The sequence below is a fragment of the Danio rerio genome, chromosome 12 (genome assembly GCF_049306965.1).
Source record: "Danio rerio strain Tuebingen ecotype United States chromosome 12, GRCz12tu, whole genome shotgun sequence".
Lineage (NCBI taxonomy): Eukaryota > Metazoa > Chordata > Actinopteri > Cypriniformes > Danionidae > Danio > Danio rerio.
In genome coordinates this window covers 17,096,489-17,118,166 of record NC_133187.1, presented here as the reverse complement: position 1 = coordinate 17,118,166, position 21,678 = coordinate 17,096,489, and the positions used below count along the sequence as shown (strand labels likewise).

The window sequence follows — 21,678 nt, the reverse complement described above, 5'->3', positions numbered from 1 at the left end:
TGTTTGTTTTGAAGACTCTTTAGTCAGTAATTATTGTACAAAACAGAACATCATAAATGGTCCATTAAAGCATATATAAAACTATTGACAAGAACTTACTGACCTCCCCCTACAAACACACAAACTTTTCAGTAATATATTTTAATGATGTGATATTTTTTCTGTCATTTTTAAATCCTTTTAATTAATTACGTTTTCAAGACTCCTTTTTGATAATTGTTGTGCAAAACATGTTTTTTTTCTACTCTTGTAACTTATCTATTCTTCTCATCTACTCTTGTAATAATCTATTATTATTTGTGCTTTTCTTGTCTTACCAAATGTATGTTTTAAGTTTCTTGTTTATTGTTATGGAAGGGATGCTCTATTCAATTAAAAATAGCTCTGATTATTAAGCATGAAGTATACAGCACTGGGAAAACCCATACACTCCATACACACACACTTACACTGTTAGTTTATTCAGTTCACCTTGCATGTCTTTAAACGGTGGGGGAAACCAGAGCACCAGGAGAAAACCCAAGGGAACCACTGGGAAACCACTGGGAAAACATGCAAACTCCACACAGAAATGCGTCCTGGCCCAGCCTGGATTCCAACCAGCTACCTTCTAGCTGTGAGGTGATCATGCCACCCACCATCCAATTAATCAGTTCCAACAATGTTTTCCCAAACCTTTTCAGTATCTCTTGTGACATTAAGACTTAGTTCTACAGAACATTTTAAATTAACCAAACTAAATAACGTGGAACTCATTCATTCAGTTTCTTTTCGGCTTAGTCCCTATATTAATCAGGGTTCAAAACAGCAGAATAAACCGCCAACTTATCCATCATTTGTTTACACAGCGGATGCCCTTACAGCAGCAACCCATCACTGAGAAACATCTAAACATTCTCATTCACACACATACACTATGGCCAATTTAGCTTACCCAATTCACCTATAGAGCATGTCTTTGGACTGTGGCGGAAACCAGAGCACCCGGAGGAAACCCACGCAAACACAGGAAGAAAATGCCAACTTTAGGTGAGTCGAGACTCAAACTAGCTCCCATTTTGCTGTGTGAATTGTGCTACCCACTGCACCACTGCCTCGCCATAATGTGGAACTGATGTACACAATTAAATCAAGTAAATCCAATTGACTTTTTCAGTGAATTTTCATTCATTCATTCATTCATTAATTAATTCATTCTTTTTCAATCGGCTTAGTACCTTATTTATTAGGGTCACCACAGCTGAATGAGCAATCAACTATTGCGGTATATGTTTTACACAGCCCTTACAGCTGCAACCCAGTACTGGGAAACAACCATACACTCTTGCATTTACACACATAGTCATACACTATAGCCAATTTGTTAACCCAATTCACTTATAGAGCATGTCTCTGGACTGTGGGGTAAACCGGAGCACCCAGACGAAAACCCATGCTAACATGGGGAGTAAGATACTCAAAACAGCGACCTTTATGACCTTTGCTAACCACTGAGCCACTGTGCCGCCCCAGTGTATTTTCAATATCAACAAACAAAATCTGTTAATAAATGAAAAATGAATACATTAAACAACCCCGCTGAATAATTCTCAGCTGATGAAAAAGTTAATGAAACTCACCAACATCAAAAGACTTTTAACCTTTCACAAAATAATAATAAATATCGGTACAACATTACAATTAGCAGCGGCACCAACACCGACTTCTGGAAAAAAAACAACAACAACTTGTGCTTATACATTTTCCATGACTAACAATGCAAATATTCAACTCATATAGTCAAATATAGTAAAAAATAGTCTTAAGCAACAGTTTCTCACAATGCATACTAGATGCTGATGATTACTTGCATGCTACATGGAACTGTCAGCCAGTTATTCATTTAGGATTTTAGTCACCACAAACTCCACAACTCATTTCTTGAACTATAACCATAAAAATAATTATGTTGAACTGGAAATCCAAAAAACGAAAAGTATAATCATCAATGACTACATTCCAAGTACATTGTTGAGACCCTTTTTCTATCAGTGGTACTAGAATGTTTCAGAAATTCTATTTTAATAAAGTTGCAAGTTTACAGTTACATAATTTTTAATGAACGTTACTGAATGTTCCCTGTTAGCCGGGAAACATCACTGTGTTTTTGTTTGTCGTATGTTAGCAAGATGACTACACTAGCATGGTATTTTGGTTAACTGATTGTGTATGTTAGTATTCTTCACAATGAAAGAAATTAAAAAAAGAAAAAAAGTGTATAAGATCAAACCATTTTGTTTTTAACTCTTGTAAAAAACAACAACAATCAAACAAGCAAATTTGTTTAGGCCCATACATGATCCAATGAACTGAACTTAATAAAGTAAAATAAACTAAATGACTAAATGTAAACATAGTTATTTTCCATTATTCAAAGTGATATATACTGACCTTTGAATGGGATGACAGCCAAGGAGTCCTGCTCCACAGATGAGGGTGTAATGCCACTATTAGTTTTGTGTACAGAATATTCTGACCTTGAGGGAAGAACTTTAGCTGAAAGGGGTTTAATAAAATTCACAGAAGTACAATGGTGTGTCTCAATTCCTGAGGGGAGATTTTTTTTAAGCTGTAAAGGTTCCTCAGTAAACACAGTGACCAGTGAGCGTTGGGGCTCTTGGGACTCTGCAGCAGAGGGAGTGATGGAGGATGGATTCTGCAGTGGGATGGTTTTTGGAATGGAGGTGTGGCAGCCAACCATCTGACCCTCAACATATTGTGCAGGTAAATGTCTGATGTGAACAGCTGGCTGCTGTTTTTGCCTTAAACCCTCACCTGATGGTTGCAAAACTGCGGAACCATTTGTGTGATTATTGGCAATACTTTTGCACTCCGCTACCCTGATTAGCTGAGTGATTTCATGAGGCTGTGTTGGTATTTTATAATGGGGTGAGATCAGAATGGATGCCTTTTCTAGAGTTTCCAGTGAATGACCAAAGCTCTGCTCGTACGAAGCATAAGCAGCTAGCAAGTTTTCAGAACAGGAATGGCTAGAGAGTTTACTTGTTCTCCCAAGACCATAAGAATCTGTGCAAGGTGAATGGTGGATCCCCATCACTGCACTGTAATGTAGTAGGGCATCCTGAGATGAGTTGTGTGTCCGACCACCACGAGACCCTCCTGGTGCCAGTCCCAGTTCATAAAGCCTGTCTTGAGAGCTGCTCTGGTAATGATGGGAATTGCCAAGGCTTGATTGGTCTACTTGGCTATAGTACCAGTCTGACAGACCTTGGTGGCACAGTTCACTGTGACCTTGGGGAAGACTGGCTTTCCTAGGGTGAACTAGTGAGGCAGAGGCAATAGCTGCATTGTGGTTGGCAAAGTGGAAGTCCAGCAGGTTTGTTTTCCCACCTGAGGATGAAGAGCAGATGCGGTGACGAATCAGGCAGTGAGGGGAAGGTTGAGACACTACAACAATCTCAGAGTTCATGTTAACAGGAATAGCATGGTTCTGCGATGTTGAGGGAGATTTGCTGTTTAAGTTACAGACTGGAGGAGGATCGGGAAGGTTTTGTGTTTCTCCAGTGTATGGCTCATTCCCTCTCAAGTAGGCATCTTGAGAATATGCCTGTATAATAATAGAGAAAGCAAACTCAATGAGTTGTGTTAATTGTAAATAAAGATGTGCTTGAGAATAAAAGATAAAACACAACATTTTGTTGACATAAAATTAAAATACAGGTTTAAGGAACCACAGAAACCCCAAGTACTGATACATTAAATTTACCTTAAATAATTTCATTTCAGAATGACAATTCATTATTTAATTCATTAATTTATTTTTTTCGGCTTAGTCCATTTATTAATCTGGGGTCACCACAGCGAAATGAATCGCCAACTTTTCCAGCACATGTTTTACAAAGCGGATGCCCTTTCAGCCACAACCCATCACTGGGAAACATCCACACACTCATTCAAACACATACACTATGGACAATTTTAGCTTAGCCACTTCACCTGAACCGCATGTCTTTGAACTTGTGGGGAAAACCCGCGCAAGGAGAACATGCAAACTCCACACAGAAATGCCAACTGACCCAGCTGAAGCTCGAACCAGCAACCTTCTTGTTGTGAGGTGACAGCACCACCTACTGCGCCACCGCGTCGCTCCCTACGTGTATTTCTTAAAAAGTATCATTTGAATGCTATAAAATAATTCAAAGGTCACTTTTACATAGTTATTTTGGATATCAATTAAATGGAAGTTTTTTTATATATGTATTTAAATTTATTTTTAGTATATAGCAATAAAGTGTACTACTTAAAAAATGTGATTCAAAAATGTAAAAGTATTACTTAAAAGAATAATTTGAATGCATTTGAAATTACCAATTGAATTGCATTTTTCCAATGTGACACTTAAGTACACCTAAAATAATACAATAATTACCACCATGCAAAAAGTGCATTGAAATACATTTTATAAATTTACACTTACTTTATGTTCTTGAAGAGTTCACTTTTTGCTCAAAGCTTTTGTAGTTAGACTTTAGTAGTTTTTAAGATAAACTTAGGACTATCCAAGTGTACTTAACCTGTGCTATGCCAGATGAAAAATGTGCACTAAAATAAAAATGATTACAATAAATTAGTTTAGAGTGTATTACGATTGTTATAGTTGTACTGTACTATTGTTGATGTTGTTGCTGTTAATTATTTATTCATTTAATGTTGGCTATTTATTTTATTAATTGGACCTGATAAAAATTTAATTATTGCCTCATAAAATTGTTACAAGCTTATGCATTTAATTACTTTTAAATAATACATTGTTTAAAAATATCCTAAATTATTGATGTGTTCTGTGTGGAGTTTGCATGTTCTCCTCTTGTTTTTGTGGCTTTCCTCCAGGGGTCCGTTCTTCATACCTTGCTTAAATGATCTAGGATGATTTGGCAGATCCTGGATCTTTTAATCTTGATGACTGATCTCTGGCTAATTTGGTTCTTCAAACAAGTTTGTGAATTAGATTAAAATGTCTGGATGAACTGATCTGAGATCGCTGCGTGGCGTGTGTTGTGAAGGACCGATCCATCGATCCTCGAAATCATGATCAGCAATGCAACGATTGGCTGATGGCACAGCAGCGTAATGACATCATCTGATTAATATTGAATTAATTATGTGAGCAAAATTACATAAAATTCATAGGAAACAATTAGTTAAATATTTTTTCTTGCAATAACTTTACACCTTGTAGTGGCCTGCATGATTGGCCTTTTCATGTGTTGAGACCAATTTATTTAGTTTTACAGTTAGAGCGGATTTCCTTATTATAGTACCCATAGTAGTATTATAGTAGCCATTTTTTTTTAAATTGGTGTAAAGAATAACGAGATGTTTACAAAAGCATTTTGATATTGGTAAAGGTGTCTGCAACTTTTATAAAGCATCAAATCACCATCATATTAACTGTCAAAACATGTTTATGAATGCATAAATGTATTATTGCTTTAAAAAAAGTCACATATTGTGCATGTCTATTATCATACACAAATTGTACTAAAGCGATCTAAAAAAGTTAATATCGACAAGTTTTCTCTTTGCACCACCAGGTGGCAGTCTTTGTACTTTCATTTTCATCGGGGGTGAAGATTGCACAAGTTTTATTAATAAATAAAACTTTATTTGTTTTATTAATAGCTATAACTTCATATATAGTTTAAAAATATTTACTATTTTCCCAAGTGTTTATAACTACTACTGTAAAAAAATATCTGAATTCGGTACATACTTTCTGCATTATCTTTGCTTGAACTGAGCCGATCTAATCCTGTTTATATGAATTGAATCTGCTTCCGACCAGGTTTGAGCTAGCAGAACTGTTGCTGTGACAACAACTCTTGAAGAACAAAACGATCCTGGATTATGTCACATAGTCAATAACCAAATCCAGCTAACTGAGTAATCCGCGTATGAAGAACAGACCCCAGGTGCTCTCGTTTCCCCCAAAGCCCAAATACATGTGGTATAGGTGAATTGGACTAAATTGGCCATTGTGTATGTGTTTGTGAGAAAGAATGTATGGGCATCCTCTATGTAAAACATATGCCGAGCCGTTGGCAATTCGTTCCGCTGTGGCGACCCCTGATAAATAAGGGAATAAGTCAAAGGAAACAATAATAAAATAAAGTTTACAACCTTATAACGTGAACCACAACTAAAGTAACCCTAAGCAAATTTGAAAATGTGCTTTCAGATTTCATTAACTGGACAGTAACCAACAGTAACCAACCATAACAAGTAAAAAGGTGAAGAACGAAGAAGAAAGTGTCAGAAAGAAGAAATGTTATGCTTTAACTTACCAGCTGTAGCACATCCTCATCTTTTGGCATGATGGACAACTCCAGCACATTGTCACTAAACAAACAAACCTGGTTATGGAGCACATATTCGCTTTGGACACAAATGTACTTTTCCTTGCAAGTATGGCTCATTAAATAATATATAGTTAAAGTAACCACACCTATTCTGAATCAATGCTATGACCTGAGAGAACGTTTTCCCCAGCACACTTTCCCCATTCACCCTCACTAGTCTGTCACCTAAAAAAAAGCACACACATTTATCAGAATTTTATGCTGATGAGGTGAATAAGGGCATGACATATTTCAAATATCAAAATTCGGTATTGATGACGTATGGTCTTGAACCTTGACCATGCAAGTAGGGGTCATCTAGTTCTTTAATTCTTGTACAATAGGCCAGACATCTTGTGATGTTGATACTTTGGGGCTGATCACACTGAACGCGCTTTTCCGTTCTAAGGGGCTGATCACACCAAATGTGCCCTTGACAACACAAACACTGCAGGCACCTAAACGGAAACCCCACCTCTGCTTTCATTTTATTGGAGAATAAAAAACACAAGACTGATGTAAAGCTATTTAATGCTGAATTGAAACTTTTAAATACCTGAATCAATATTGGAGTTACTTTAGCACGCTGGAGGAAAGATGACACCATGGCTGAAGTATCACTGTTAGACAGGTAATGTTCTGTTTTTAAACTATTTTATGTTAGATTGTGTTTTGTTATGAATGACTCATATGCACAGACGTGTTGTTCAGCCACTGAAATCTCCTGGTGAAAGATTGATGGGATTATTTTCAGATTCATAAGGTTCTTTGACAGCATCTATAAAGTAGATTTATATTTAGTTTAACAACAAAACACCAGTAAATAGCGCTATTCCGCCTAGCCTGCTTTACTGAGCTGAAGTTGCTTTATATACACATTGGGTCATTTTTGAACAATTACAGCCTTCCTATACTGTTTACCATGCTACTCTGAATATTCGCTCTGAAATAGCATGTAAGTGTGGCTAAGTATAATAAATGTGATTCCTGCACGGTGCTGGGACCAACTAACTGGCGAATGACCTGAATTAGGGGGTTGTCTGTCGGCTGTTGCACACACTCGCGATTTCAGGGGGTGTGGCTTTGAATCACAGTCCCTCCCCGCCTTCCGAAGATAATATGCTAAACGGTTAGCTTTTTGGCAGATCACCTACTGCACCTTTAACAAAACAAAAGCAGAACAAAAAGAAATGAACGACAGAGAGATTAAGAACAAAAAACAATGGTGACACTTTATAATAACAGCACACTATGAATCAGTCTGTAAGCATTAGCAAATCGTTATTTAATCATGTGTAAGGCATCAACAATACTGTCACGATCACCAGCAATCTAGCCTATGCAGATTGCTAAAGAAATGAGAACTTCAGCGAAGGATCTACCAGGAAGACCCTAATTCTACTTCATTCTTCATAATTATCAATATATAATTAAAAATAAGCCGTTCAAACTATTTTTTCCATGTTTATATGTGACAAAGCTGACGTCATACGTCAATTTGCATATCACTGGCGTCATCACGTTCTACCGTTTCTGTTTGTTTAACAGCCTATGGTTAATAAAGGGGCATTTATAATTGCACTACACTTTATATAAGCATGTTTATTTACTAAATTTATTGCTGTTTGAATACAGTATGTCATTATAGATATGTAGTGAATGTGCAGTAATCTCTCATATGTAATAAACTCAGACAAGTTCAGAAACTGTCACTAATATCTGTGATTGTGAACAAGAAAAGAATAAACGGTCCAATTAAAATGTTAAAATAAAGTAGAAGTACATCGGTTTGACTGTACAAGAGAAATACCTTCACACTGCCTGTGCTAAATCATTTGTCGTCAGTATGCAGAGGGGTGATCTGCTCTCGGGCTGCAGGTGAGAGAGGCTGCTGTAGAGGACTGACTGGGCCGCCTGTCAGTGCTGTGAGGCGGGGGAGGGGCCGGCGGCATCACACGCAGCTTGTTGAGAAGAGTAGGGACGGTACAGTATGGACAAATGACAGTCTAAAAAAAATCTCCAATAACACAAAAAAGTCACTAGATTTGTCGCTAAGGGGGTCTGAAAAGTCGCTAAATCTAGTGACAAAGTCGCTAAGTTGGCAACATTGGCGGCAAGCAATCAGAATGAAGTAGTCCAGCGCTTGAGAGGTGTTCAGAGAACACAGACGTGTGAACTTTGGTTCCGACCACAGTTGTTCCCAAGAGTTTGATTATTGCGTTCGCCGGTGGATTTTTAATCATTGAAAATCACGACGACGCGGGGCCCCCTAATCACGCGGGGCCCCCCCGCGGTGCGTGCCCTGCGGGCCCGTCCGCTACGCCACTGGGTGGTGGTGTGGAGAGACCCCCCTCATGATTGTGAAGCGCTTTGGGTGTATGGCCATACACAATAAATGCGCTATATAAATACACATTACTTTATTTACTTACTTACTTCTTTGCTGCCTGTGCTGACCATTCGCCTGAGACTACACTTCTGGATTACCTCTATGATACTGTTTGTACCCATTTGACCGGTGTCACATTTTATCCCCACCTCTGTTGTCCAGCATACTACAGTTACAACTACATTGATAGGCATTAGTATGCAATTAATAACTACAGTTACAAATGCTGTACTTGACTTATGGGCACATATATAATGTGCTTAAGGATTGCATTTTTATACTTTGGTAATGATTCATTTTTAGTTGAATAATAATAATTTAAGATCATTCAGAATAAGTAAATTATTAATAAACAATTCAAAGTTTTCAGGAATTAAAATCTAAAGTGAGGACTATTTATGCTTTTTATATCTCTTAGAAGTAAAAATTAAGGACTCAATTATATTCCAAACAAAATTGACTGAATGATACATTCACATAACAAATATATACAGTTGAGGGCAAAATTATTTGCCATCCTGTGCAACTTCTTTTCTTTTAAAAATATTTATCAAGTTATTTTTAATGGACTAGGGAAATTTTCACTGTATTTCCTATATATTTATTTGTTCTTCTGGACAAAGTGTTATTTGTTTAATTTTGGCAGGAATAAATTTATTTTTAAGGCTGACACCTTTGGGGACTTTACCTACTGTAGTTCTTGACGGTAAAAGAGCAGTTGAAGGCGATGGGAGAGGTTATCTATCAGTGAGCTCAAAAAAAAAATAACTGCTCTCCCCGCCGCCTCATCCATCTCAGCTGCTAATAGCTAAGGGTGTCCACCTGTGGCCACAAGACCTGCTCCACCTTCGCAGCTTGCTTTACCAGCCAAGCAGCAGTGTCAAGCTTCCCGCAGGATGGAGTACACTGCCTCAGAGCACCATTACATTGGGTAAAAAGACCACGAAGCGACCCTGTGACAGGCCACCTGGAGAAGAGGGAACCTGCTCTTTTTTTCTAGGTGGAGGGCCGAGGCCTACAGTTAACAAGATCAACTTTAAAAACACCACTGCTGGCCTCTGTGAATGTGAATAAAAAAGGGGACTACAGGATTTCATCTCTGTTATTTGCAGACAATGTTCTGTTGACTTCATTCAACATGGACCTTCAGCATGCACTGTGGTGGTTTGCTGCCGAGTGTGACATGGCTGGGATGAGAATCAGCACCTCCAAGTCCGAGGAAAAAGGTGATTTGCCATCTCCAGGTTGGAGGAAAGTGCTTAACTCAGGTGCATAAGTTTAAGTATTTTGGAGGTTTTGTTCACAAGTGAGGGAATGATGGAAAAGGAGATTGATAGGAGGATCAGGAATGCGGGAGCAGAAATGCCATTGATGTACCGGTCCGTTGTGGTAAAGAAGGAGCTGAGCCGAAAAACAAAGCTCTCGATTTACCGGTCAATCGTCCACTGGCTAAATTACTTAAGCAATTAATTGCTAATTACTTTATTAAAAATGTATTTAAACTGCGGTGACTAAAAAGTAATTCAATTTCACAGAAAGTATTTTTTTCCTGGACTCAGAACGCCTTAAAATCCATATCTCAATGCACATACAAAGAAAATAATTTATTTTAATTCTTTAAATTTTAGCACGTGGGCTGGTTAGAACTGTCACTCACAGCAAGAAGGTTACTGGTTTGAGTCTCGGCTGGGCTAGATGACATTTCTGTGTGGACTTTGCATGTTCTCTCTGTGTTTGCATGGGATTCCCTTTAGGTGATCCAGTTTCCCTCACAGATAAATGGTGTGGCTGTAGTGTATGAGCATGTGTCTGTTAGAATGGGAGGGTGAATGGGTATTTTCCAGCTGTCTAGGTGACGCCTTAAAAATCAAGACTAAGCTGAAGGAAAATAAATGGATTAATAATTCTTTAAATTTAACAAACATGGTCATTAACCTTGTTAAAAATTTAACACCAAAGAAAAGTTAATGATTACATGTATCAAAACACTACACAAAACAAAATTTTAAAGTAACGACACCATATGTCTTACAAAACCTTATATTGTCATTAATTTCTTAAGCATTTCTTGTGGAGTTGTTGGACAAATGTAACATTCTTTAGTTGAAAAATGTAGTTTATTAAGCAAAAAATCAGAATAACAATATTTACACTTTCACTGTGTTCTTTGAATTTATACCATATATTGTCGATAACTATTTTCTCATCCAATCCTTTTTTTTTAAACATGTGTATCGCCTTGATAAATAATTTATTGCTGCTGAATTTATATTTAAAACACGTACATGTAAGTAACTGTAACTACCTAAAAATTAAAAGTCATTGGTGATACGGGGGCTTGGTGGTTAGCACTGTGGCCTTACAGCAAAAAGGTCACTGGTTTGAATCTCAGCTGGACCAGTTGCCATTTCTTTGTGGAGTTTGCATGTTCTCCCCATGTTCGCATAGGTTTCCTCTGGGTGCTCCAGTTTCCCTCCAGATGAATTGGATGAACTAAATTGGCCATGAGTGTGTGTGTGAGAGAGAGTGTATGGGTGTTTTCCAGTTCTGGGTTATGGCTTGAAGAGTATCTGCTGCGTAAAACATATACTGGATAAGTTGCCAGTTCATTCGGCTGTGGTGACCCCTGATAAATAAAGGTACTAAGCCGAAAAATAACGAATGAATAAATGGCAAGTAATCAGTTAATTACACCCAATGCTGTTTTTTTATTCCACTTAAAATTCTCACATACAGTAGAGGTGCATTTAATGTGAAAACATGAACATGAGTTAAACCATAAAAATTATATTGACATTTACACCAGGGGCCTGTTTCAGTAAGGAGGTTTAAACAACTCAGAGTTCAAACTTGAACTCTGAGTTGATTTACCGAGAGATTAAAAACTCAGAGTTTTCGGTTTCAGAATAGCTGATCTGAGTTGGGTCAATCAACTTCGAGTAGACCAACTCAGAGTTAAGCGCGCACACCGTGACTTTAAAAAGGCATTATCAATGGAGCGCAGACATTACGAGTGACTAAGGCAATATCTTATAAAAGAGATCACCATTTCTTTCTCCAGCTGAACTTGATGTTCTCATGCAAAGTTATAGCAAATATGAGTGTATATATTTGAAAAGAAGCAACCATCAGTGAAACAGAGACAGTTAGCGTGGGAAAACAGCTGCTCAAGTTAATGCCTAATTTAACTTTTTAAGTATTTAAATATTTAAGTATAATAAAATAAGTAATGTAATTTGTGACGTTTATATATTTTTTTCTAAACTTTCTTTTATACATTTATTAGTTTTAAGTGATTTAACAGTGCACTTGTGTGTCTGCCTTTTTTATTGATCAAGTGATAGAGGTTAATATAACATTTAGAAGGTAAGCAGTACTAAAAATAATTTTTTGGGAATAATAATCCCATTAATCTAGTTACAGTGCATATCGAAGGTGAATTCAATTTAATTATTTATTAAAAAAGCATAAGCCATTCTAGTACAGTTCTTCTGTGTGTGACTAAAATGTAGGCAATAGCTATGTTTCCATCCAAATATATTACATAAATTTATGTGCAAAACTGGAATATTGCATAAAAGATGCGAATAAAATTCCATCCAACAAGTCAAAGAGAAAAAAATTGTCACTTCCTGATTAAACTGGCACCAAATATCAACAGTAAAAACAGAATTTACTGTGGTAGAAGAACCTGCGTCAATTAATTCTTTATGTAGCCTAATTAATGTACTTGCGCCTCGATGTCAGAAGACAATGCTGAAACACAATGAACACTTGGGGGCGTCTGAAGCCATGAGACGCGGAGACTCTTGACACGCACCAGACGTTCGGAGGTAATTAACAATATACACTAATACTGAAACAGTTAAGGCATTTTAGAATGGCTAAAACAATATTTAAGACATGTTACAGTGTGCTCAGCCTGCTGGTTTGTCCATTTACACACATTTTCATAATCATATGATCATGATCTTTTTTTTAATGTACATACTGTAATTTGTTCAGTAAAAGTGTTTCCATCGTAGTTTATGCGCACATTTTCTATCGAATAAAAGTTTATCCTACTCAGTTATGCACGTTTTTTATGCATATTTTAAAAAGTTATGTGCATCATGACGTTTCTATCAATCGTTTTTATGCACGTATCCAAAATGAGCATTAAAATAGGTGGGTGGAAACGTAAGGCTAAGGCGAGAAATACCGCTTCATCTTTAAAAAAGGGGAGGAGACAGACAGAAACTGAGTTTAGAGAATAAAACCTGCTTCTGACCAGGTTAGATTCACAGAGTAAGTTACCACAGTAACTGACTCTGAGTTAAAGTTACCTCTCTTTCAGAAACAGGCTTGACTTACCCTGCTTTCTCGAGTTTAACAAACCTGCCATTTTTAAACGGAAAACCCAGAGTTTCTCTCATTTCAGGGTTAAAATACTCTGAGTTTTCAGTTAACCTCCTTTCTGAAACAGGCCCCAGGAGATCAACCAACCAGTAAATAAATAAATAAAAAAAAAAAACAAATACACAAGATGTCTGTTTTGGCCAAGAATATAAGAACTGAATCACCCTATCTACAAAGTTTATACAAATGTTGAATCATAATTATCTCTCTTATTGGCATAAATGTTGTCTTACCTGTGCAGAGGCCTGCCTGATGAGCGGGTCCTTCCTCTTTCACATTCTTTACAAAGATGGTATCCACTGGCTCAAAACGAAACTGCTGACCTCCTGAACAAGATAATACAACCGCTATACATACAATCATTAAAACTAAATATACTAATACTATATTAACACTATAATATCTGAATATTTCATTCTACTTACCTTTGCCATTTCCATTTTCTTCATCCTGAAAAAAGGAGGAAATGTCTGAGGTCAGTTTAACATCTGAAGAATATATTGTAATTTGACCGTTTAAGCACTAGGGGGAGTCCTATGAACTTCAGTGCAGGTTGTTGATCTTACCAGATAATTCAAAACAACATCTACAGTGCATATAGTAGGTGCATTTCTCAAGTGCGTTGCCATACAGTGCATTTTGAGTAGTTGCTAAACTATTGCTTATTTATACAAATAAAGTAAAGGACATCTCTGGTTAACTTAAGTTTTTTTTTTGTTTTGTTTTGTTGTTTTTTTTGGCAGTTTTATCACAAGTACATTATAAAATAAAACAAGAAACAAAAATAATTCTAAATAAATGGTAAATAATTAAACAGTACACTGAGACACCCCTAAGACAGGGGTGAAGAGGGCTCTTTGCTCTGTTGTCTTAAACAGCCTTTGGGTAAATAGTATAATAATTATCACAAACCATGGAGGATTAATGTCATAAACCTCCTGTTATGAGATAATTGCCATTAAAATATTTAAGTAAAATATAAAGTAAAATTAGTAAAATAAAGAAAAACAAAAAACAATAAGCTTTGTATGGAGCTGAAAACATGCCAAACAATCTGAGTTTAAATTGTGGTAATTTTATTTAACAATTGTATTTATTTTTTATTTTTCATTAAAAAAGGTCATGATAGAATTACAGAAAGCTGTTGAATGAAGGTGAGATGGTAGTGAGTCTGGGGGGTTAGAGAAAGATTTGTATATTAAAAACAGAGATGCGGTGTTACCTTCATTGGAGCATATAAGATTGCAGAAATAGTTTGATTTAGTGTGAATAATGCAGTTCTAAGGTTAAGGTTTGTAAAATACACACGGATGTATATGGAAATGATAATAATAAACAGATATACACTGTTTATGTTACTAGAATATATTTTACTTTCATGTATTTCGAAAGAAAAGTTAAGAATAAACATGGCATAAAATGAGCAGCTTGGATCTCTCCTGGGATTGTGCTAGATTGTGCTGAACACAGCTTCAGCTGTGATCAGAAGTTAACGAGAAGTATATTATTTATTATATTACACACTGACTTTATTAGCGTCTACCTCTACTCCTACCCCCTACCTCAAATTTCCAGTTTATTCCCATAAACACTGTTTTGTCTAAAATTAAATGGAACAGTTTGGGAGGCATTCTCCAGTCCTTAACGAGAGAGCAGCAGTAAACCAGCTGAGCCAGGTGATATTTCTGGGGGGAGTTTGCAAGTTCTCCCCAGTCATTGGCAGGTTTGGGAAAAAGTTACCTGCATCACTTTTTTCAATTATGATTGCATTTGTTTTTAAAAATCTAACTAGGTTTCATTTTTATCTTCCTTTCCTTTTCAAATTGATCATTAAAATTGCTGCAACTTTGGACTTAAGTGTAATGATCTGTTACACTGTCTTATAAAGCTTACAAAGCTTAAAACACATGATAACAATAAGCTATCAAAGTAGAGAATAAAGCTCTATAAAAAGTCATTTTAGAAATGCTACATTATTTACCTTCAGGTTAGTGTTGAAGGCAGACTCTGGTGGATAGACTATGAAATGACGCAATGTGAAACCAAAGCCCAAAGAGTTTTTACGCAGAACCACTGTGAGAGGACCCTTCCAGGCCATGGTCTCTCCTGGTCGAGTCTTCTGACTAGACGACAATCCTTCATTTTTGTGATCTTTACCCTGTCAAAACATAAATAAATAATGTGATCACAAAGGTAATCCATACAAACAATTTGGCGGTTCAGTTACAAGGATAGTTTTGCACATGCAACACATTTGAACAGCAATGTGAAGAAAATCTTAGGAAAGTATTTTTGAAGTGAAACAATTTTTTTTAAGTGAAACATCAATAAAAACTGAAAATATATAACTACATCAGACTTAAAACTGCTAGTGGTAAATACAGATGACTCATTGTGGAAACAATGTAAATGTGAAGGTGATGCCTCTTTAAAATGAGTGACTAAAGGTTAACACCTTCTCCATGTCAAAAGTTGCGCTACGTCTAAATGACGCCTTTAATTTAGAGATAAAACCTAGTGTTGAGTTAGCTATCTTTGGGGTACCAGAACACAATATATTGTTGACAAACAAGGAAAAAAATGTATTCGCCTTTGCTACTTTGTTAGCAAGGAGAAGAATACTACTTGAGTGGAAATCAGCAGCTTCACCTAAAGCTTCAATGTGGATGTGTGATCTGATTTTATATTTGAAATTAGAGAAAATTAAGTATTTAATGAAGGGATCAGTCCAAAAATTTTATGAGACATGGCAACCTATGATTACATGTTTTGGGAAAAGGAAGACTCTCCCCTTTAACTGATTTATATAAATAAATCTGTGCAAACAGGTTTAACTGTGATCACCAATATGGTTTAGTTTGATATGTATGTAAAGGACCACTATAAATGTAACAGAATATTGATTTGTATTAACATGTACTGTAGGTAATTATTTATTTGAATTTTTTTTTTTAAGTTTATTTATTTATTTTTTATTAATTTACTATCCTTATTATATATATATATATATATATATATATATATATATATATATATATATATATATATATATATACATATATATATAAATTTTTTTTTTTTAATTATTTACTATTATTAACAATATTTTCAATTTTGCTATACTTTTATTTATTCCTGTTGTAATTGTATTTTAATTTTATTTGTTTGCTAATTTATTTCGGCGGCAATGTTCGAAAATGGGGGGAAAGTTACAACTTTAAATGTACAAAATGTTTTGTTAAAGCTTGAGAAAATCATCACAAATAAATGTTTAAAAAAAAAAAAAAAAAAAAGTTGCGCTACGTCACTAAGATTACAGAGGAAAATCCCCTTATAATTCGTTTAGGTGGCCTTTATGGTGCATAAAAAATCTACCTCAGAACCAAAGGTGAAAAGAATACTAAAAAATCGTACTCCAGTTAGGTACCATTACTTGCCTAAAAATGTAATGCGAGTAAAAGTATCTGTTTTATATATTATTCAAAGTATGAGTTAAAAGTAGACCTTTCAAAAGTACTAGTGAGTATTATGCTGTAAATTACATGGAATTTGTGGATGTGTGTAAACGTAACATTCTGTAGTGCATTTAGTTTTTTGCCAGCAGGCACACAATGTCGTAAGACGTTAACATTAGGTTAGATTTAGTTTGTGACGTCAGGTGACTAAAATTCAATGTCTAGTCAACGTCTAAGGACAACATTATTTTGATGTCCAATAACGATGTAAAATGACGTTGATATTTGGTTGATTTTAGCTTGTGTTAGAAAGTGACCAAAATCCAATGCAAAGCCAACATCTTAAACCAATGTCATGTAGGGACCCCTAAAATATTCTCAGATTATAAAATGTTTTTTGTTTATTTCTAACTGCATGTAAGTAGTTAATCCAGCAACATTTGATTTTTGTATTTTTATGACACAACATATTCAGAGAGCACTATTTTGCTGGTCAGTTACTGTTCCTTTAAGATGACATCATAACGTAAGCTGCGTGAGAGAGCGAGAGAAAAAAAAAGAGAGGAGCCTCGTGAGAAGCAGCAGCAGATCATCCTATGTGTTTTCATAGTTGGGAGGCGATATATTGGTAATATTAAGTCTTCAAAGTGAAAGTAAAAGTGACTGGGACTCAGCTCGTTTTATTTGCTTTTCTCTCTGTGGAGTTTTCGCTTTGCGATCGTCGTGTATCACACGAGTGTATGCTCTCAGCTGAGGACACCATGCTCGTAGCATAGCCGCTAACGCTAATGACATTTACCTGAGTGAACAGTGACTGTGCTGATTGAGTTGGTGGTGATGCTGCTCTGAACTGGACAGACCTGTTTCAGCGCTGGACGTGGAATTATCGCGTGGGACAGCGGTAAATCACAGCTTTGTGCAGGAGGGATTTCATTATATGTTTGGCTTTCATCGGATGGACGTAAGTGACATCATCATTGCATTTTGAGAGATCGTTCTGAAACAATACAACTGCGAATGTGCACCAACGAACTGGGCCCCAACGTTAAAGTATGCATACTAATGTTTTTTTTTGACTGAGTGACTTTGTGACTGTTTTGACTGTGACTGATTTATAATAAGTTTGTGAACTAGACTGAGACCATTTAAATTGTAAAGATTTGGAGGTTCACTTTATTCATTTTTTGTTTACAATTGTGAAACGATCTGAGTTAATAGTGTTTAGAGGTGTTATTTCAGAAGCGTTTAACTTTAGCTTTAATGTGATTTTTATCTCATCTGTTGATTTGAGGTAAAACAAAATGTAAGGAAACATAAGAAATTTAGAACAAAGGAAGTCAGTAAAGAACAACAGTTAGACTTGTAAGGCTAATTTACATATTTTATTTTGAAGAATTAAGGTGCTAAATTTTGACTGAAAGAGTAAATCTTCATTTAGTGGGATTTCCTTTTGAATTGTTTATTCTTCTTTATTCTATTCTATTGTTGTTGTTTTATTATTTTCTTGTGGTGTAGATAAAGGGCTGATTCTTTTATTTTATTTATTTTCTTTTTACTTTAAACAAAATTGTAATAAATTGTTATTATTTTTCTTAAAATCTAAATTTGACATCTCATTGTGTTTTGTTATATATTGAATTCATATATAAAACACAAAACAAACAAACTGCAAACATATACACACTGTAATAGTTTAAATTCAGCTAAAACTAGTTTTTTTAGAGTACAAAGGAGTAAAAATACCGGCTAATTCACCATTCAACTGCCGGGAACCCAGGTATTTCTGAATAGGATAGTTAAAAATAATTCTTAAGGTTAAGAAAAGGGTTACATTTTTGGAGGCACCGCTGGGATCTTGTTTTTTTCCTTTTTACCAGATTTTTTTTTCTCTTTAGCAGAAAAAAATATATATATCTGAAATAGTGTTAATTAATATTGATATATTTTTCTGGCTTATTTTGCATAGTAACTCATTAGTTGAAGTATGGATATCTCTCAGACTGCTCGATGGAGTACAGAGGAGAACATAAATTCCTCACGTGCCATTGTGTTAAGCAATGTTCCTTTGAACACTAGTGATGAGACTATTGAGAAAGTGTTAAACACAGTGAAGGTTTTTGGTCGTACTCAAATTCATGGTCGACGTGGTGATGTGACTGGAAAACATTTGTTTGTGTTAGTGGAGACTAGAGCTGATCTTGATCCAAGCACCATACCACCTGAAATAGGTATTGAAAGTGAAGCTGGACCCTGGCCTGTACACTTTGTAGGTAGACTACAAGTTCAGAACCCTGCTCCTGAAAATGACACATTTCAGTCCAAGTTGTTAACATTAATGCAGCAGGAGGGCAAGTCTATGGATGAAGTGAAAGCCATTTTGATGGGGGAGCATTCTCCTAAATCTGATATTAATGTGGATTTAGTTGATGCCATAGGTAAATTAGTGGACAGGTGTAATCAAGCGTCTAATGATGGACCCAGTTACAGAAAACTAAGGTTGTTCTCAGGCCTGAAACCTGTTCCTCCAGGTGAGGAAGAATATGAAATCTGGATGGAGCAAGCCGCACAAATGATCAGCGAATGGCAATGCACTGAAGCTTCTAAGAAACAACGCATTGTTGAGAGTTTGCGAGGTCCTGCTGCTGATATCGTTAGGTTTCTAAAAGTGAGCCAGCCATCTGCCACTGCAACTGAGTACTTGGCTGCTCTTGAAACTGCGTATGGAACTACTGAGTGTGGGCCTGACTTGATGGCTAAATTTCGTCACACTTACCAGGATAATGGAGAAAAACTTTCAGCTTTCTTGTATCGCTTAGATAAACTTCTTCACAGAGCGTTGTTAAAGGGTGGGATTGATGTAGCTGAAATTAACAAAGCTAGAATGGAGCAGCTAATTAAGGGAGCACTTACCAATGATATGGTTGCTCTGCGAATCAGAATGACTCACACTTTGCAGAATCCCCCATCTTTTACACAGTTAATGAAGGAAATACGTGAGGAGGAACACTGGGTGGCTGCAAGGGAAAATGTCAAAGCTTCGGTTGCCACTGTTGTCTCTCCTCAGTCAGATGGGCCTTCTGAGTTACAAAGCCTGAAGAAGGAGGTGAAGGAGCTATCTTCACAGATGAGTCACCTATTGAATGTGGCTACTGCAACGTGTGCTTCTGAGTGTGCTCCTCAGAAAACATCTAGTAAAAACTCTGAGAGTGTGAAACGAGACAAATCACAACCAACTAAACCCACCCAGCAACCAGTGCCTGGGATCTTTTGCTACAGATGTGGTGAGGATGGACATAAAAAGTGGGAATGCAAGGGACAAGAGGACCTCAGGAAAGTAAATCAAAAGCTGATCAAAATGCATCGTTTGCAGGGAAACTGGGCAGGAGTTCAGTGAAGGAACGGCACGGGGCTCCTGGGACAACACGTTCCAATTGTGATTCTTTTTTACTTGATGCCAGTAAACCAAGATTGCCTGAAGGGTTGATAGGACCTGTTTCTGAAGTGCCTGTCCAGATAGAAGGTGTTTATGCAAAAGCCCTTCTTGACAGTGGCTCACAGGTGACTCTATTATACCGCAGTTTTTATGACACTTATCTAAAACACTTGGAACTTCAGCCTGTGGAAAACCTTGAGATATGGGGTTTAAGTTCGCATAAATACCCCTATGATGGGTACTTGCCCCTTAGACTTGAGTTTACAGAGAGTGTAGCTGGAGTGCATCAAATAATTGACACACTTGCGATTGTATGCCCTGACCCTGTAAAGCGAGAAGGAATAGCCATTTTGCTCGGGACTAACACTAGTCTGGTGAAGAAGCTACTTGAGTCTTGTCGTAAACAAGCTGGCGAAGAATTCCTTAATGTGCTGACCATACATCCTGTAATCAGAGAAGCATTTGAGACTATTCAACTAACAGATTTTTCTCAAGATGACTCCGACACGCATGGGACAGTTTGGTTCATAAAGCATAACCCAGTTGTCCTAAAACCAAACCAAGTTAGGCAGCTTTCTGGTCTATTGAAATTTCCTGGTCAATCGACTGAGTCATTAGTATTAGTTGACAGAGTAGCAGATAGTGACACAAGTTCTGAGCACCTAGATGTGAGACCTGAACTGCATGCAGCATCTGTTGTATCCAGTCGGCAAGTTACAGTGACTGTGAGGAACATGTCTAATAGAGAAATATGGGTGAAGAGAGGAACTCCGCTTGCACACGTTCTTCCGGTGTCCTTAGTGCCACAATTGACTGCTAAACAACCACCAGTACAAAATCCTTTGTCACCTGCTTCTTTTGATTTTGGAGATTCCCCAATGCCTGAGAAAGCAAAACAGAGCTTACGGGAGAAAATGATGCAGAGAAAGGATGTGTTTTCTCTACACGAGTGGGACGTGGGCTGTTCAAAAAGCACCACTCATGAGATAAGGTTGAATGATTCGCGCCCTTTCAGAGAGCGATCTCGTCGTCTTGCCCCTGCTGACTTAGAAGATGTGCGACTGCATTTACAAGAACTGCAGAGTAGTGGTATTATTTCTGAGTCTCGCAGCCCCTACGCTTCACCTATTGTTGTTGTGCGTAAAAAGTCAGGGAAGGTTAGAATGTGTGTCGACTATCGAACACTTAATCAACGGACTACACCAGACCAATATACTGTGCCCCGCATTGAAGATGCTCTCCATAGTCTATCGGGAAGTAAGTGGTTCAGTGTTCTCGATTTGAGGAGTGGGTACTACCAGATACCCATGAGTGATGCTGATAAGGAAAAGACTGCGTTCATATGCCCGTTAGGGTTCTATCAATTTGAACGTATGCCTCAGGGTATTTGTGGAGCACCCGCCACTTTTCAAAGAGTCATGGAACGTACTGTAGGGGATATGAACTTTTTGGAAGTGCTTGTATACCTTGATGATTTGATTGTCTTTGGGCGAACCATTGATGAGCACGAAGAGCGTCTTTTGAAAGTGCTCGATAGGCTTAGTGATGAGGGACTAAAGATCTCCCTTGACAAGTGTCAGTTTGGTAGGACTTCAGTGAACTATG

General features: G+C 36.9%; 1 protein-coding gene across 6 annotated transcripts in view; it reads right to left on the bottom strand.

Moving 5' to 3' along the window:
* arhgap23b (Rho GTPase activating protein 23b) overlaps window positions 1-21,678 on the bottom strand; it is an 85,072-nt gene that overhangs the window by 24,327 nt on the left and 39,067 nt on the right. For 4 of the 6 annotated variants that reach the window (XR_012387893.1, XR_011017403.2, XM_685638.11 and 1 more), the window contains exons 2-7: window positions 15,167-15,343; window positions 13,611-13,635; window positions 13,419-13,511; window positions 6,506-6,584; window positions 6,345-6,399; window positions 2,431-3,607 (exon numbers count right to left, since the gene is read on the bottom strand). Coding sequence is in view for 3 of the 6 variants with exons in the window: in XM_685638.11 (XP_690730.6) it covers window positions 2,431-3,607; window positions 6,345-6,399; window positions 6,506-6,584; window positions 13,419-13,511; window positions 13,611-13,635; window positions 15,167-15,343 (1,606 nt within the window). In the remaining 3 variants the exon portion in view is untranslated. Of the gene's footprint in view, window positions 1-2,430; window positions 3,608-6,344; window positions 6,400-6,505; window positions 6,585-13,418; window positions 13,512-13,610; window positions 13,636-15,166; window positions 15,344-17,439; window positions 17,667-21,678 lie in introns of those variants that run through there. The other 2 variants (XR_012387894.1, XM_073918322.1) reach the window with 2 other exon arrangements.